This window comes from Bactrocera dorsalis, chromosome 6 (genome assembly GCF_023373825.1).
Source record: "Bactrocera dorsalis isolate Fly_Bdor chromosome 6, ASM2337382v1, whole genome shotgun sequence".
In the NCBI taxonomy this organism is placed as follows: domain Eukaryota; kingdom Metazoa; phylum Arthropoda; class Insecta; order Diptera; family Tephritidae; genus Bactrocera; species Bactrocera dorsalis.
Genome location: NC_064308.1, coordinates 33,332,258 through 33,350,530, shown reverse-complemented (window position 1 = coordinate 33,350,530; position 18,273 = coordinate 33,332,258). Strand labels below are relative to the sequence as shown.

The 18,273-nt window shown below is 38.8% G+C and overlaps 1 protein-coding gene and 1 long non-coding RNA gene across 9 annotated transcripts in view; one reads left to right on the top strand and one right to left on the bottom strand.

Moving 5' to 3' along the window:
• Positions 1-18,273, top strand: part of LOC105227075 (uncharacterized) — a 142,309-nt gene that overhangs the window by 83,126 nt on the left and 40,910 nt on the right. For all 8 annotated transcript variants that reach the window (XM_049460261.1, XM_049460256.1, XM_049460259.1 and 5 more), the window contains one exon: positions 7,688-9,075. In XM_049460261.1, coding sequence (XP_049316218.1) covers positions 7,880-9,075 — 1,196 coding nt within the window. In that variant the 5' untranslated portion in view covers positions 7,688-7,879. The remainder of the gene's footprint in view (positions 1-7,687; positions 9,076-18,273) is intronic.
• The window catches only part of LOC125779611 (uncharacterized), a 49,728-nt gene continuing 47,945 nt past the window's right edge, over positions 16,491-18,273 (bottom strand). The window contains exon 2 of the long non-coding RNA XR_007423397.1: positions 16,491-16,614. This is a non-coding gene — a long non-coding RNA (uncharacterized LOC125779611). The remainder of the gene's footprint in view (positions 16,615-18,273) is intronic.

The following is an 18,273-nucleotide window of genomic DNA, read 5'->3' as shown; positions in this document are numbered from 1 at the left end:
AGAAATACGTGTACCAAGTTTCATCATGATATCTCAATTCTTACTCAAGTTACAGCTTGCACGGACGGACGGACAGACAGACATCCGGATTTCAACTCTACTCGTCACCCTGATCACTTTGGTATATATAACCCTATATCTGACTCTTTTAGTTTTAGGACTTACAAACAACCGTTTTGTGAACAAAACTATAATACTGTTACGAATTTACTCTTGCTAGTTTACTTTGTTAGGTTCGTATCTCTGGATTGACAAATAAAATCAACACTGTTTAATTTAATTCAACAACTCTTTATTTCACAACTCGTCTACACTATAGCAGTTTACTCTTAGCACTGATTGATTACGTTGGCGCTGCCACGGCTTATATAGCCACACACTTCTCGCTGATGCCGACGTGTCCTTCTAGAATATCGCGTCTGGAAATTACCAGAACATACGGCTATACGGCGCCAGACGAAAGCAGACAGTAGCGGCGCCAGACTCAGCAATTGTTTAACTAGACAAGCAGACAGTTCGGCGCCAGATGTCTATTGTCTCGACAAGCAGACAGCCGTGGCGCCAGATGTCTACAACAAGACAAATGCTATTCCATATACCTACAGCTATTGTTCATAATCAGGGATGCATATAGTAATACAAATAAAACTTAATACTACTTTTTGTAACACTGCCCTCCACTAAAGCCTAATCGTCTCGATTAGGCACAAATCCTCTTGAACCAAATGGGGCGAGCCTCTCCAAATGTACTACTTTCATTTTACATCGTGCTTTCCCATTTCTTTGTATGCGGTATACCACGTCATTAAGTCGTTTCATCACCATATAGGGTCCTTCCCAGGCTGTCTGCAATTTCGGGGACAAGCCTTTCTTTCGAAGTGGATTGTACAACAGGACCAGATCACCTTCTTCAAAACCTTTTGAATTTGCCGCTTGATCGAACCGGTCCTTCATCTTATTGCTCATCAGATGCGTATGCTGTCTTACCATTAGATGCAATTCATTCATTTCTTCCTTTAAGGCGGAACAATAATCTCCATCATTTCTTCCAGCTGTAGGATTCGTACCAAACTTAAGATCAGCAGGGAGTCGCAGATCAGATCCGAAAATAATCTTTGCTGGCGTGTAACCAGTTGTCTCGTGCTTCGCTGAACGATACGCCAGCAGGAACATCTGGATGCACTTGTCCCAATTCCGTTGGTCTTTATCAACGATTTTCCGCAGATGTTCTTCGAGCGTTCGGTTGAATCTCTCTACCATCCCATCTGATTGTGGGTGTAACGCTGTTGTCCGTGTCTTGTGGATGCCCAATAATGTACAGACTTCTTGGAAAATGGAAGATTCGAAATTCCTGCCTTGATCTGAGTGTAATTCGACGGGCACTCCGAACCTTGTTATCCAATTTTCTACAAACGCTTCGGCTACTGTCTTCGCTTCCTGGTTTGGTAAGGCATATACTTCTGGCCATTTACTGAAATAGTCCATGACAACCAGTAGATATTTGTTTCCGGCCGTACTGGTTGGGAACGGACCTGCAATATCCATTGCGACTCGTTCAAATGGTGATCCCACGTTGTACTGTTGTAGCCTACCGCGACTTTTGGCTTTAGGACCTTTAGCTGCCATGCACTCTACGCAATTACTTATCCATTCTGCTATGGAATCTCGACAACCGATCCAGTAGAACCGTTGTTTAATCTTCTCTATAGTTTTTGTTATTCCAAGGTGCCCTCCACTAGGTCCATTGTGATATTCTTTCAATACTTTTGGGATCATGGACTTCGGTACTATGATCAGCAGACGAGAATGTTTGCCATCTTCGCTTTCCCAGGTACGATGAAGGTATCCATTAACGAGGCTTATGCTGTTCCATTGGACCCAATATGCTTTTGCAGTTGGACTCTCGCTACTTATTTGTTCCTTTGGTGGTCGTACCCCATTTTCTTTGGCTATTATCAGCTTTGCAAGATCAGGGTCCCCCAGCTGATTGATTCTGATGCGGTGAGGAGTCCAATCATCTTCAGGTTCTATATTCAGTAATCGCACGTCGATTATACCTTCTTTTTCTTCTGCTTTGGAGCAATGTTTACGTTCCAGTGGACAAGGGCGACGCGATAATGCATCCGCATTTTTGTGGTGAATCCTCTTTCGGTGTTCTGTTGGTTGATTCCGTTTTGATGGGTTTACCTTTATATTGCAATTACGGGCAAAGTGACCCGCTTTTCCACAGTTGAAACATCTGCCTGTTGTATTTACTCGCTGTGCAGCAATTGTCTTCAGAGTCTTCAATATTTCTTCCATCAGCGCTGGTTGTTCCATTTCAACCCTTTGTACTTTGTGTGCTGGTTTACTTAGTAGGGAAGCTGTTTCCTGTATGAGAGCGTGCGAAACCGTTTCAGCAAACGTTCTTTTTGGCAATGCATATGTGGCGCGTTTGGTGTCCACATCACGAATTCCATTTATGAAACATTGAATTTTTACCCTCTCAATGTAATCCACAGGTGCATCTGCATTTGCCAAATGAGCCAGTCGTTCTATTTCAGTTGCGAACTCTTGCAATGACTCGTTCATTTTCTGACCCCTATTTTGCAGTTCGATCTGGTATATTTGTTTCCGGTGCTCACTACCATATCGTCTTTCTATCGCACTCATCAATGCCTCATAGTTGTCCCGTTCACAGTCTGGAATAGTCTGAAGGATTTCTGCCGCAGGTCCTTTCAATGATACAAACAAGGACGCCACTTTGTCCGCTGCATTCCAGTTATTGGCCAATGCTGTCTTTTCAAACTGAAGTTTGAAAATTTGAAATGGAATACTTCCATCGAATGTGGGTGCCTTCAATCTTGGATTATTTGTTGGTGGTGCAGGGCCATGCAGTTGCAGTTCTCGCATCCGATTACTCAAATGAAGAACTTCTGATTTCAAATTTTCTTCGTCATTTTTTAACGTGCTTAATTCGTCTTCCAATATTGAAACTTTCTGTTGCACTTGTGTATTACTTTCTGTAATCTGTTGTACCAAACGCTTTTCTAACTGCGTATTATTTTCAGTCATTTGTTGTGTAAGGCGAGACTCTAACTGTGATGTATTTTCAGCTATTTGCGTCATTTGCTGTGCCAGACGATTTCCTGTTTGCACTGCATTTTCTGCATTTTCAGCTATTTGCGTCATTTGCTGTGCCAGACGATTTTCTGTTTGCATTGCATTTTCTGCTATTTGCTGTGCCAAACGATTTTCTGTTTGCACTGCATTTTCTGCTATTTGCTTAATAGCCACTAATAGCATGTTAGTGTCTACACTTGATGATGTTCGTTGTTCTTCTAATTTTTTTTCCACCTTTGTAGAAGTTCCTGGCCCATCAAATTCGAACTCGTCCACATTAATTCCATCCGCTTCCATTGCTTCACGTAGTCGTGCCTGCAGATCCGCCTTTTGCCCGCTTATCGGCAAATTACGCTCCTCCAGTTCCTTTTTTAATTGCTGAATTCTCAATTCTCCGAATTTAACCATCTTGAATTTGGATTATTTGACAATCCCACTTCTGACACCAATTGTTACGAATTTACTCTTGCTAGTTTACTTTGTTAGGTTCGTATCTCTGGATTGACAAATAAAATCAACACTGTTTAATTTAATTCAACAACTCTTTATTTCACAACTCGTCTACACTATAGCAGTTTACTCTTAGCACTGATTGATTACGTTGGCGCTGCCACGGCTTATATAGCCACACACTTCTCGCTGATGCCGACGTGTCCTTCTAGAATATCGCGTCTGGAAATTACCAGAACATACGGCTATACGGCGCCAGACGCAAGCAGACAGTCGCGGCGCCAGACTCAGCAATTGTTTAACTAGACAAGCAGACAGTTCGGCGCCAGATGTCTACAACAAGACAAATGCTATTCCATATACCTACAGCTATTGTTCATAATCAGGGATGCATATAGTAATACAAATAAAACTTAATACTACTTTTTGTAACAATACTCTCCTTAGCAACTTTGTTGAAGAGTATAATTATCAAGAATATGTCCCCAAAGTTATAGATGGGAATTCGAAATATTGCCGAAGCTAGAAGCGAAATAGTGACAGAGCGCTTTGGCAGAAAGCGAAAACTTTGACGCGCGATTTCTCGGTTTTTCATTATTACGATTTTTCTGATAAAAAAAAAAAACTAAGTGTCGTATGGAATTAGCGCAGAGTTTATTATCTTTGGCATTAAATTATCTTCTATTTAGACTAAAGAAAAGTTAAGTTTGAACATATGTTTAAGCAACATAAAGTAAAAATTTTATAGTCAAAAAACCACTTTTTTTAATTTTGGAATGTTACACTTTTTTTTAATTGTCTTAGTTTAACTTCCTTCTTGCTTCCCAAAGGCAAAATATCAAAGATTGCGCATCCAAAAGGTTTTCGGTTGATGTTTAAATATCTAACTATAAACCCTAGAAATTTTTCTTTAATCAATTATTTCTTTCTCTCCCAAAAAACCTCAAAAATATCGATTTTTTAAAGCCTATCAAGCAGGCTCCCCTTTAAAATATCCGCACTCAATAATTAAGACATTTCGTGTTTTATTCTTCTGTTTTCTCCCATAGGAATAAAGATAAATTAATTCCTAACAATAAAATAACTTGAATTCTTAACATACATTTCAGATCTGCCAGTGGCTATCTTCTTGCTTTGTTTCTGATAGCAAAACCGATATAATTGGTTTCCGTGACAACCAAAACCGATGCGTATTCTGTTTCGAACATGAAACCAATAATATCTGAATTCATGACACCTACTACTTTTTTTTATCGGTTTCAATTCTGATTCCGACAACTATTAGATTCCACAACACTTCTGATTATAATTTAAATGTGTAAAAACGTTATCAGCACGTGAAAACAGTGTCCAAAAAAAAAAAAATAATAATAATTTATTTAATGTGGAATGGGAAGAATAGATATTCTTGTCACGAAAAATCTGGAAACATATAGTACAATGTCTGCTATGTAAAAAACATGTTCAGATGGAGAAATACAATATTCAAAGGCATTATGAAGCGCAATATGAAGAATATGATCGGTATACAGGTGAATCCCCTACCGATTTTTGTATGAATTTATGACAACATTAAAGGAGAGGTCTTTAAGTTATTAAGTTGTTCCAAATATGGTATTTTCTGGAATATTGTACTTTTAGGAGCGTTTTATTGATAGTAACGATGCAATCCATGTTAGGTATGCGATTGCACTTAAAGTGGTTTTAGGTAACCACTCATATTTCGATGGAGATTTCATTAAAGAATGCATTTTGGGAGCAGCTGGAACTTTAACCAAAGAACATCTTCCGAAATATTTATTATACTTTTTATTATTTGTCTTACATTTTATAAATTTATGGTAGTTATAAAGAAGCTTAAAAGTGTTATATATACCCGCGCTCTCATTTGTAAACAAAATACGTTGCTCTCAATTCTATCATTATGTTTGCCCGCGATGATCCCCTCATCTAGCCCTCAAAATGTGCACGCGTGCCCGAACGGTGCAAAATGCCACTGAGGGCTAATATGCTCACCTCTGATGTAAAGAATAGTATAGCTTCGATGCAAGATTTAAGAGGCTAATACAGTTAGAATTTTCAAAAGATCCATTTTTTTTAATTTTATTTTCTTAATGCACCTACATATATTTAAGAATACACACAGAAACTTTCATATCCAGTTAATATTTTCGAAGCTACATTCAAATTTGAAAAAGCATTTCAGAGTCCTTGGAATTTCAAGGCCAAATTTTAAACGCGTTTTTCTCAAAATGATGTTTTCAAACATTACTCGAAAACGGCTAAACCGATTAGACGAGCTTCTTTTTTTATTTAATAATTTCACACCAATCGGCATTATAAAGGGTGATTTTTTAAGAGCTTGATAACTTTTTTAAAAAAAAAAAACGCATAAAATTTGCAAAATCTCATCGGTTCTTTATTTGAAACGTTAGATTGGTTCATGACATTTACTTTTTGAAGATAATTTCATTTAAATGTTGACCGCGGCTGCGTCTTAGGTGGTCCATTCGGAAAGTCCAATTTTGGGCAACTTTTTCGAGCATTTCGGCCGGAATAGCCCGAATTTCTTCGGAAATGTTGTCTGTCAAAGCTGGAATAGTTGCTGGCTTATTTCTGTAGACTTTAGACTTGACGTAGCCCCACAAAAAATAGTCTAAAGGCGTTAAATCGCATGATCTTGGTGGCCAACTTACGGGTCCATTTCTTGAGATGAATTGTTGTCCGAAGTTTTCCCTCAAAATGGCCATAGAATCGCGAGCTGTGTGGCATGTAGCGCCATCTTGTTGAAACCACATGTCAACCAAGTTCAGTTCTTCCATTTTTGGCAACAAAAAGTTTGTTAGCATCGAACGATAGCGATCGCCATTCACCGTAACGTTGCGTCCAACAGCATCTTTGAAAAAATACGGTCCAATGATTCCACCAGCGTACAAACCACACCAAACAGTGCATTTTTCGGGATGCATGGGCAGTTCTTGAACGGCTTCTGGTTGCTCTTCACCCCAAATGCGGCAATTTTGCTTATTTACGCAGCCATTCAACCAGAAATGAGCCTCATCGCTGAACAAAATTTGTCGATAAAAAAGCGGATTTTCACATTTCGAACCGAACACTGATTTTGGTAATAAAATTCAATGATTTGCAAGCGTTGCTCGTTAGTAAGTCTATTCATGATGAAATGTCAAAGCATACTGAGCATCTTTCTCTTTGACACCATGTCTGAAATCCCACGTGATCTGTCAAATACTAATGCATGAAAATCGTAACCTCAAAAAACTCACCCGTTACAACAGATACATATGTATATAGAAATATAATATAAACTGATTTAGAGGGGAAATATAAAATTATAATATAACTATTACATAGAAATTTTAGTACAGCAAGTAAAACTAAAAAAAAATAGAAAATTAAAGTTGTCTTGACTAGGGGAATTTTAATAGACGTCGTTTTATATCAGGGATGAATGCATTGAGTGAGCCGTTGTAGAAATCCACTTCAGTATGCGGCGAGTTGACAAGCAACGCGAGACGATTGTGTGGGCCGTTGAACACGTAGTTTTTTGTGGTTTTTATGGATTTTAGCAAGCGGTTGCGTCTTAAAAAGATACCCGTCGGTGCCAACTCGAAACAGTTGGTGATGTCCGGAGCATCAATTAATCCATTCACGACTTTAAAGAAGAACATTAGGTCAGCTACCTGACGACGAGCATGTAACTTGTTGATGTTGAAGCGGTCGTAAATATCTTCAGTTGAGTTGAGACCACCAGAAACATCGCGACAGAACCTGTAGCCTAGAAGTTTACATAGTTTCGGCCGAACTCTTTCAACACGGTTGATTGCCACGTCAGTGAAGGGATAAATATTTTTACCAATACTAAGCTTAAAATACGGTTAAAAGATACCATAATTTGTCTACAAATTTTTGGGTCCATAAATTTCAAAGTTTTCTCAGAAATATTCTGGAAAATTCGCTTTTTTCGGTCTTCTAACTGTATATTACCTCTTAACGTTTTTCCAGTTCTTTTTACTACGTGTTATAATATATAGTTACTTACATAAGTTTCTACTTGTTTTTGATATAATTTATTTTCTAATGAAAAATAATGTTTTATTCATGTTTCTATTTGCAGAAAATTATCGTAACTTTATTCATATACCATTTGAGTGGAACAAGCTTTGCGATAATATTTTTCATTGCAGTAGGACTATCGAACAACATTTATATATTATGCATGGAGACCAGAGAGTAAGCTGACTTGCCAGTAGTCTATAATTGTCTAAACAGCTAATAGCAATAGAAAAGTATAAATAGCCAGACTAAAATGAACATGGGTATCGTGGGTAAAGCTGGTCCTGTTAAGAGCAACGGCAAAAGACATATCAACCATACGTTGAAATCATTGCACGAAATAAATGATATTTTCCCTACAGAAGATTTCTTTTCGAAAACATCTTGTCATAAATGTATCAATAACGCTGATACATTGCACACCCCATATATTAATCGCAGCACCAACAAAAGTCGTGAAGAGAAGATTTTCAGGAATTTCAAAAGTAGTACGATCACTGGAAACAACACGATTTTGGGGATCAAAAAGGCGAACAAATCTATATCACGAAGAGGGCTAGCATCGAGTATCGCGATAACCAGTAAACTAGATAGTGGTAATGGTTTTAAAAAATCCTTACAGAGGCAAAGCAAGAAAAAAGTAACGACGTTCGCAACTTCAACGTTATTAACTACAAATCTCATAGTTGACAGCATTCGTGACATTGGAGCTGAGAAGGCAGACGATATAGCATCATCAAAGTTGCATATTAACAAACCTTTACAAGCAGGAAGTCATCATAAGGTTAAATGTCGTACTGCTAAATTACATCGAATCCAATCTAGAGTAATTCAGACGACAGCGGGCGATACGGAAACTGTGCCAGCAAATGCCGAAGCGTCAATAAAGCTTCCAAATAAATCACTTATATGCGGTAAAATATCATTATGGTCGATGCTCGCATCTGAGTCAGCAATGAAGCAAATTTCGGGGTCTTTAACGAAGACAGCGTTAACACCCACGTCGACATGGAGGGCAGCATTTGCATTATCGACATTAGCACAAACTTTATTAGACTTGTCTGTTATTCCTCAAGCTTGGCAACAATTTGTAAAACTTCTGCGGAATTCTGTTTTAGGATTAAATACTTCATCCAGAGCGGTAACGACAAGCCTTAGCATGGCAAAGAAAAGTACTAGAGTCGTGAGTCAACTAGACAAGACAAGTACAGCAACCGGAGCAGTCGGAACCGCGACGGCAGCGGAACGCTGTAAAGCAGCTGCAACATTTATATCGTCTTTGCACCCATCGGGAAGCTCATTGCGTACGAAATTCCGGTTGCTCCCCAGTGTGGGTGCAACATCGTTTTTTACATTACTGACGCTCATTTGCCTAGAGACTGTACTACTCTCTACGGTCTCCAATTGCGCAAAAACGTTTTATATGCATTGGAATACATCCAACAGTATGTAAGTATCTCATGTAGTGTAAGAATATTTAAGGTACAGCTATCCACAAAGTAATAGGAGTGAGAATATTTTATGTTTTTACGTTTTGTTGTACGATATTTTTTTTTTAATTTGAGCAATAGTACTAAACTCTTTAAAAAAAAAATTAAAACTCAGGGTTGTTATCTGCATTGTCAAACATACCGACTTCTTCAACCTTACACAAATAATATAAGGACAACTATGATCGACTTATTCATCTTTACTGGCGTAAACACCGCTTACGCGATTATTGCCGAGTTAACAAGAGCGCGCTAGTCGTTTCTTCTCTTCGCTACGTGGCGCCAATTGGATCTTCCAAGCGAGGTCCTTCTCCACCTGGTTTTTTCAACGGAGTGGAGGTCTTCCTTTTTCTCTGCTTCCCCTGGTGTGTACTGCGTCGAATACTTTCGGAGCTGGAGTGCTTTCGTCTATTCGGACAACATGACCTAGCTAGCGTAGGCACTGTCTTTTAATTCGCTGAACTATGTCAATGACGTTGTATACCTCATACAGCTTATCGTTCCATCGAATGAGATTTTCGCCATGGCCAAAGCGCAAAGGACCATAAGTCGACCCATCAGATGTTGTGCCTCTGCACCATATAGCAGGACGGGAATAATGAGTGACTTAAAGAGTTTTGGTTTTGTTCGTCGACTCAGTCCGAAGTAGCACCTGTTGGCAACAGTTATTATGCGTTGGATTTCCAGGTTGACATTGTTGTTGGTGTTGCTACTGGTTCCAAGATTATCTACGACTTCTAAGCTATGACTTTATTTTTTCTGTATTTCGTCTTGCCCTCGTTCGCCACCAGACCCATGTCCTTTGGTTCCTTATCCATTCTGGAGAAACGAAACTAACGGCGCGGGCGTTGACATCAATATCATCGGCATTCGCTAGCAGCAGCTGTACACTCTTATAGAAGATTATACCTGCTCGAATAAGTTCTGAAGCTCGAATTATTTTCTCCAACAGAAGATTGAAGAAGTCACACGTTAAGGAGTCGCCTTGTCTGATACCGATCCTGCCGGAGCTTTTGGTATTGCTCAACGTCAGCTTACACAGCTGTTTTAGTTATGCGGGGATATCAAATTCAGACATCGCGGCATAAGGGCAGCTCCTTTTCGTGCTGTCAAAAGCAGCTTTGAAGTCAATGACCACCTCGATGCATGTCGATTCTCTTTTCACGGATCTTTTCCGAGATTTGGCGCACGGTCTGGTCGGTTGTTGAATTTCCAGTTCTAAATCCACAGATCCAATCAGTTTGTTCACGGTGGGCTTTAATCTTTCGCACAATACGCTCGATAGAACCTTATACGCGATGTTGAGGAGGTTTATCCCACGGTAGTTTGCGCAGATTGTGGGGTCTCACCGCTTGTGAATTGGGCAGAGTTTACTTAAATTCCAATCGTTGGGCATGCTTTCGTCCGACCATATTTTACAAAGGACCTGATGCAAGCTGCTTATCAGTTCTTCGCCGCCGTGTTTGAATAGCTCGGCCGGTATCCATTGGCCCCCGCCGCTTTGTTGTTCTTCAGACGGGTAATTGCTATTCGAACTTCTTCATGGTCGGGCAATAGAACGTCTGCTCCATCGTCAATAATCATTACGTTCACCTAAATTGACAGTTTGGTGTGGTTTTTTTTGGTTGTGTTATTTATAAAGAAAAATCGGAAAATCTTTTACTACCTCCATTTCATATTAAACTCTGTATGATGAAGCAGTTTCGTAAGGCAAGGTAGAATAGTGCTACTTTTAAATATTTTTAATTTTTAAATATTTGATGGCTGATGAAAAATTTGATGAAACAAAGATTGCAATAGCCACCGCCCTTACTTTTAATATTGCAAACTTATTAGATAAGTATAATATGATATTTAAGCTTCTTTTTTTAGATTCACATGTGAATTTTATTAGTGGCTTGGTGCCTGGTACGTAATATTACTGAACATATGTACGTGGGTTGTCTACAATTTCAGGATTAGAGAGCAAAAACAAATATTAATCATACAAAATGGCTTTGTTGCTTTTAAAAATATTCTCCAATAAGATTTATACACCTTCGCATGCGTTTGAACCAATTCTCGAATCACTTTTGCCACTCTGAATGATAATAAGATTTATACACCTTCGCATGCGTTTGAACCAATTCTCGAATCACTTTTGCCACTCTGAATGATGTATCTCCAAAACATAAGATTTGAACGCATCATCCGCTCCTTCAGGTGTCGAAAAACGTTGACCTCTTAGTTTAATTTTTTCGTACGGAAATAAAAGTTAGTCATTCGGTGCCAAGTTACGACTTTACGCTGGATTACTCAACAATCCGATATTTTAAGTGCTCAAAAATGCAGTTGTTTCAGTCGGTGTTTGAGAACACGCATTGTCGTGATGAAGAGTGATCCGCCTTCGGTGGTTTGTTTTCCTGATTTTTTGGAAGATAATTGCAAGAAAATGCTTGCATATCTGTCAGAGTTTACTGTTCTGCGTTGTTTAAGTGGTATGGGTGCGACATATTCAGTTTTCCAAAGAAACTGCCAACCATCTGCTTGTAAGTGCTTCGTGCGCGAACAACTTTTGTTGAATTCGGTTAATTTTATAAAACCCTTACACCCGACTGCTGTGTGGCTCTTACGTATAAATCTACGAATTATCATCTGTCACGTTGTCATAGACATTTTTCGAAGCACCGTTATCGTATTTTTGTAACATTTCTCTCCACCAATCGGCCCGAGCCTTTTTTGATCGTTGAATTTCATTCAATTCGACTATCTGACCCTGTTTGACTCGGAAAGAAACATTTTAATACTGTCATTATGAGAGTAACACCTGGCAGCAGAACTCCAGCCAAGTGGCCAAGCTCAACTAGGTAGCATGACTGCCAGCCTGATCATTCCAAACATCTCCCAAAAGTCCAGCTTGAAGTATTCAATGTGATGTACTTGTTCCCCAACAGGATATCACCCGAACATAGGTGCGTTACTTCGTCGTGAAAACCGATTGGTACTTGGTGACTTAAACTCGCACTACAATCTTTGGCACTCCTACCTGTCAAACGATCGCAGGGGAATGGAACTGCCGGAAGAGATAGACTATTCGAGAAGAATATTGGACAACTGTCGCCTGACATCACAATAGCTAATGGTTTTCTGATAAACTGGCGACAATTATCTCGAAGAGAATCCCACCCAACTTTATTTCTGTGGACAATCTACGCCACGATAACTTTAACAAAGCTCTTTGAGTCAGATTCGCAGAATTCACTGAGACCACCTTTAACGCACCACCCATCCTTATATGTGGTTGTTTTGTAGCGACAACATTCCTGAACTCATTTGAGGCATGAGGCCGAGTTGATAGTCCTTGTCCTGACAAAATCCGGGTCCATTCCATTTATTTAGACCCAACTGTCATGCTAACGGAGGTGATCAATGCTACTACTGCTTGCTTCATTCTCGCTGAACGAAGTCAAGAACTACGACCCAACTTCTTGAAGGAGTCTTTGCCAATGAGTGTGACATCTTAATTTTTTGAATCCTTGAAAATTACTAACTTTATTCTTCTTGTTTGTAAGCTTACTGGTTCACTGGGCTTATATATTATAGTAATACTAGTGGATCCGACCATGGTATACATTTTATACTATTATATTATTAAATAGCTGACCCCGCAGCCGTTGTCCTGCGTGAAATTATGTGTTTTAAAATAAAAAAAAGTTAAATTTATCATTTAAATTTTTGTTCAATGTAACGCAGCTTGATAAACGACATTTTTTGGTTTCTGTTCCGATGTACAGAAAAGATGGTTTTCCAACTCCTGAGCACGCCACGTATATCTGGCCGTGTGAAAAACATAGCATTTCCAAATTTATGCCACACACAATGTGACTTTCCTTGTGTCCTGTTGGTTGTCATCTCAAATAAAATTTTAACTGGAAACGGAATAGGTTTGAACTGAAATGGCAAATCGTTAGAACTCAAAAGAATTCGTAGAATCGAGCATTCTAACCCTTGAATTCGATAGGTGCGTCACAATTAGTCGGGTTCCATTACACAGTTTCGGCGCATGCAGATTGCGAAACATAATAATGACAGATCCAACTTTGAGAGTCTCCAAAGCCTCTCCAAAAGATTCCACTGCATAATTCGCGGCGTCGTCTTCGTTGTCAAGACGATCGATCGATTTGTATGAGCGCAAGTCTCCCGGAATTTGACTTTGAATCTTCTAGTTTAAGTCAACAACATCGGTTTTGGCAGCTAACATTGCGCGTGCACTTAAGGAAACGTAGTTACGATAATTTGGCCAATGTCCAAAAATTCGTGATGAGCTCATCTTTCGTGAATTGGATTTAATTGATATCAAACCACTGGAAGTATCAACCGGAATTGACCCACTTCCAATATATAGCGAAGACGATGTAAAATTTGAATGCTGATATGTCGAAATATTTATCGCGAAAAGTGTACGAACTTCATTTTCATTCCAGTGATTTACATGTTCCAGCAATTGTAATTGCTGGCTTACTTCTCCAAAACTTGCACACACCGTACCATTCTCAGTACGCAATGAGTCAATAGCAACCGAATGTAGAAACAATCGTCGTTTTTCGGGTATATTAGGTAAATTCGTCCTAATGCATTAGTTGGTAACACACCTGGATGTCCATCTATTGGTTGGCCTTGCTTTCTGCGTAACTATGTCTTTGACGAAGCATTCCATGTATTATATCAAGGTATTTCCGATTAGAGCAATGTTCTCACAAAGAGATCATTGACGAAAGTTGAGAAAAAAACTCGTAAATATTAATTTTGTTGCTGGCGGTGTTTCCACTGACTGTACTGTATTCTCTGAGTTGAAATACAAGTTACAAGTTTTGACCATTCTCCAAATTAACTGCGAGACGCAAAACAGCCGGAAAACGTTCATGATTTGCAAAAGTAAATATCCTTCAAAGCGCTTTATTGCAGTTCACGTATCGTTCGTATCGTTCAGGACCAATAACCGCCATGTTGCTTCCATTGCTTACGTACGTACAAATGTATTTTATCGATTTCACCAAACTGCAATACTCAACATTGATATGAGTTTTGAATATAAATTAGACAATAATGAGAAATAAATATAGTACGATCCATGTGTTGTCAACTTCGATATTCACTCTTCTAAATTGAATGTTGAATGTTCTGCCATTGTCGTCTGTGTTTCCGAAAGAAAAGCACTTGGATAGTGTTTCGTGCATTTATTGTCAGACATAGAAACCGAAAAGAGATCGTGGTGTCTATGAACCATATTGGTTTTCATCACTTCGTATAATACTGGATCATCCTCTGAATCAGGAATTTCCGCAGAAATGATTTCATGAATTTGATCTGGTGGAACCATCATCCACCAGCCGAAGAAGAATATGTGCGTGCGCCATACCACTATTTCGCCACTCAACAGAGTACATCTAGCATCTAACAGCACCACATATACGTTGATTCAAAATAAAGTCCATCAAATATTGGAACTGTTGTTTGAAAAGTCTTGCTGTGACATCGTGACGATCGCTTGCTGATTGACAGTGATCCATAATTCCGCACGTATGTCATCGCATCCTGGGAATACTTCTTGCCTTGCCTGGCCTTGGGATGCCATACGTTGATGGCAAAAAGAACGCCGACCGATTTTAGCGCGACCTCTTCGTGGCATCGTAACAAATTTCAATCTGAAATTGATCACTTTGTGTGCAACACACGTAACATTTTCACTGAATAATTTTCAAAATTTTTTTAAGCAAACGACAAATTTGAACGATTTAAATAATTTAAAAACAAAACAAAAAAAATTAAAAAAGAAAATTTGTATGGAAAAAATTAACTTTTTGGAATTATCCAATTTTCCGACTTTTCCTCACGAAAAGCGTACAGGTTTTTTATTTCTAAACCTTCCCCAATCCACACAGAACATTCTTTGAAAATTTCATCAAGATTGGTTCAGTCGTTCCCTTAGCGATACTAATAAACAAACATTCATTCGTTTGTATGGAAAAAAGAAAAGGGCTGTTATTAAGGGGTTTCCGGCAATTATTCAATCGAAACCATCTTTGAACCTCAACGAACATTTAGAAAAACGAATTGGCCAAATTGGTCCAGGCGTTGTTGAGTTTTGCGCTTACCAACACATTTTGCGATTCATTTTGTATATAAGATATAATAAACTATTCAATAGAGTGAAAATTTTATTTACGAATAAAGGCGAAAGCGTCTTTGTCGGCTCAATGCTTTCTCAATTTTTGGTTATCAGTCTTTCTGTTAGGACGTGGAATCTTCCTTGTATTTGTTGACGTACGTTTTTTGCTGCACAGATGCTGGACCTCGGAGCGCATACACATCTAAAACACTGGAGACATGTCTTCCGTCTAGCACAACCTGATCGATCTGGTTGGTGCTTTTTCGATCCGGAGACAGCCAGGTAGCTTGATGAATCTTCTTATGCTGGAATTTAGTACTACAGATAACCATATTTCTGGCCCCGGCGAAGTCGATCAGCCTCAACCCAATTGGGGAGGTTTCCTCGTGGAAGCTGAATTTACCGACTGTTGTGCCAAAGATCTTCCCAGCGTTAAAGTCGCCAAGCACGATTTTGACATCATGCTCTTATGGGTGCGCTCCAAGCGCTCATAGCAGGCATCTTTGGTGACCTCGTTCTTCTCTTCCGTCGGTGGGGGGCTCAAATCAGCGATATGTTGAAGAACTTCGCTTTGACGCGGATTGTGGCTTGCCGTTCATTCACCGGGTAAATGACAGTACTCAGCGACAAAGTCTTTCTCCCACCACGAATCCCACACCAAACTTTCGCTCCTTTATATGACCACTGTAGTAAATGCCGCAAGGACCTACTCGCCTCAGTCCTTGTCCCGTCTGTCGCATTTCCTGGACGGCGGTGATGTCAGCCTTAATTTTCACTAGGACAAATCGTAATTTTTAATTCGTTCGCTATGGTCGTTATCAAAAAGGGGGTCCCTCATCCGAGGCAGTTGGTATCTTTTCAATTGGGGCGTTTTTTACGTAGCGGAGGGGATGTTTCGCCTTCTCACTTTAGCTCGTCTTCAGACGGATGTTCTTAGGCGACCCAGAGGATACTTGGTCTAGGATGAGAAGTCGGAGCTGCTTGAGTCATATGTAAAATAATCGCTTGTAGCCACTCCCAAGTGAATGGTAATCGGAAACTTTCTTCACTTGCGTGAACTTCTACACATGACTCCATACTGCACTCTCACTTACTGACTGAAAGAAACGTATTTTTGAGCCTTTAAAACATCGATTTCATGAATCGTCTTTCGCTTAGTCCTGACTTGGCACCGAATGGCTTCTTGTTATTCCCGTTCGTAAAAAAAACATGACTCCATCAATCAATTTTCATGTAAGATTCATTTGATTATTATTTTTTTCTTAAAACAATAAATAATAACATCGCATAGCTACTGGCAGGGTACGGTAATATTTGTTCACGTCACATGTGTGTGGTGATTAGTTGTTACTGAAAAAGAAAAAGGTGAATTATAATTTTAGATGAGTGCATTACAACAAACACACGCGAGAAATTATTTGCAATGGCTGTATAATATGACAGACCAAAACCCATGTTTATTTTCGTGCAATGACACGTAAAAAAATAATATCAACCCCTTGTTAGCTGCCATTTTACTTAAATACATATTTTGACGTTAAACTGTTGAGAAAGGTAAATTTTATAAAGATTTGTTATATTTTTTTTGTTAGGAATGAATGCAGAAGGTGCGCCAATTCACAGTAGCTATGCACAATAGTCATTTACAATAAATTGACCGAATCAGCCGTTCATATATCACTAGATTCTGTAATGGATGCTCTCGTGTCCTTGTATATTTCAGTAAAAGATTTTTGCAATCTGCAACCTTGCAAGAGCAAGAGAATCCCCCTAATGTGTTTTCTTACTACTGTACTGAACCACTCTCTGGATTTAGCCGCCGATTCTGCAATAACATTCGATGAATGTTGAATAAAGCATTAGGATATGATTAGACATAGAACGAGAGACGCTTTTCTTCTGCTCTACTCCTGCACTGTTACACTACGTATATTAAAAATCATATGTATGTGTAACAATATACGATGCAGATATTGCGACGTATTTCACTTAAAATGTATTTCATGTGATAAGATATTTGTGAAAAATATAATGGAATAATAAAATTGGCAATATACATACTTTCTGAACTTCGTACATCACTTAAGGAATGTAGGTATGTACTTACAAACCCAAGACGTATGATGTGACAACATTTTGACAAATATCTTATCACCTGAAATATATTTTTTTAGCGTGAAGAAGACATGAAAAATTTCAATTGTTTAACAAAAAATTATGTAAAATACTATTATTTAAGCAAATTGATAGTGAAAAAATATTTATAATATAGCAGGAACATTTTTCTTTGACTTCACAATATTTAATTGATTTATCTCCAGTAGTTCATGAGAAAATAATTTTACAATTTTATTGTGCTCTAAATTTCAACCTGCAATAACTTTAAGTAAAAAAAGAGTTTTGACGAAATATATATATCACGAGGTGTGCGTCTGATCCCCTTCCTAATGAACTGCTAATTTTCAAAATCGGTGATTTTTCGAAATTTTCATGGACCACTTGACGTGGTTTGACCCAGATGCAGTATACCCTGACATCGAGAATTGGCACAAAAAGGAATTTTATTGGTTGTGTTCTAGGGCAGTAGTGTCACCCAGATAGTGTCAACGAAATAAACGATTTAATTATTCAAAAAGTTCCCTGAAGAATAAAGAAATACAAATCGATAGACAGCGTGGCTAATATCGCAGACGCAGTCCATTATGCCCAGGAGTTTATAAATTCATTAAACCCTTCTGGACTGCCACCACATGAATTGGCTTTAAAAAATTGACTTCCAATTACGCTTTTGAAGAATTTAAGTCATCCAAGCATGTACAACGGGACGAGGCTGCTTATTAAGGAACTGAAGGACAATTTAATTGTAGCAACCATTGTCACCGGCCCAGCATCTGGTCAACTAACTCATATATCGAGGATTCCGATGATCCCAAATACTCTGCCGATCCCATTTAAACGGCTAATATTTCCAGTGAAAACATCTTTCGCTTTAACTACAAACAAGACCCA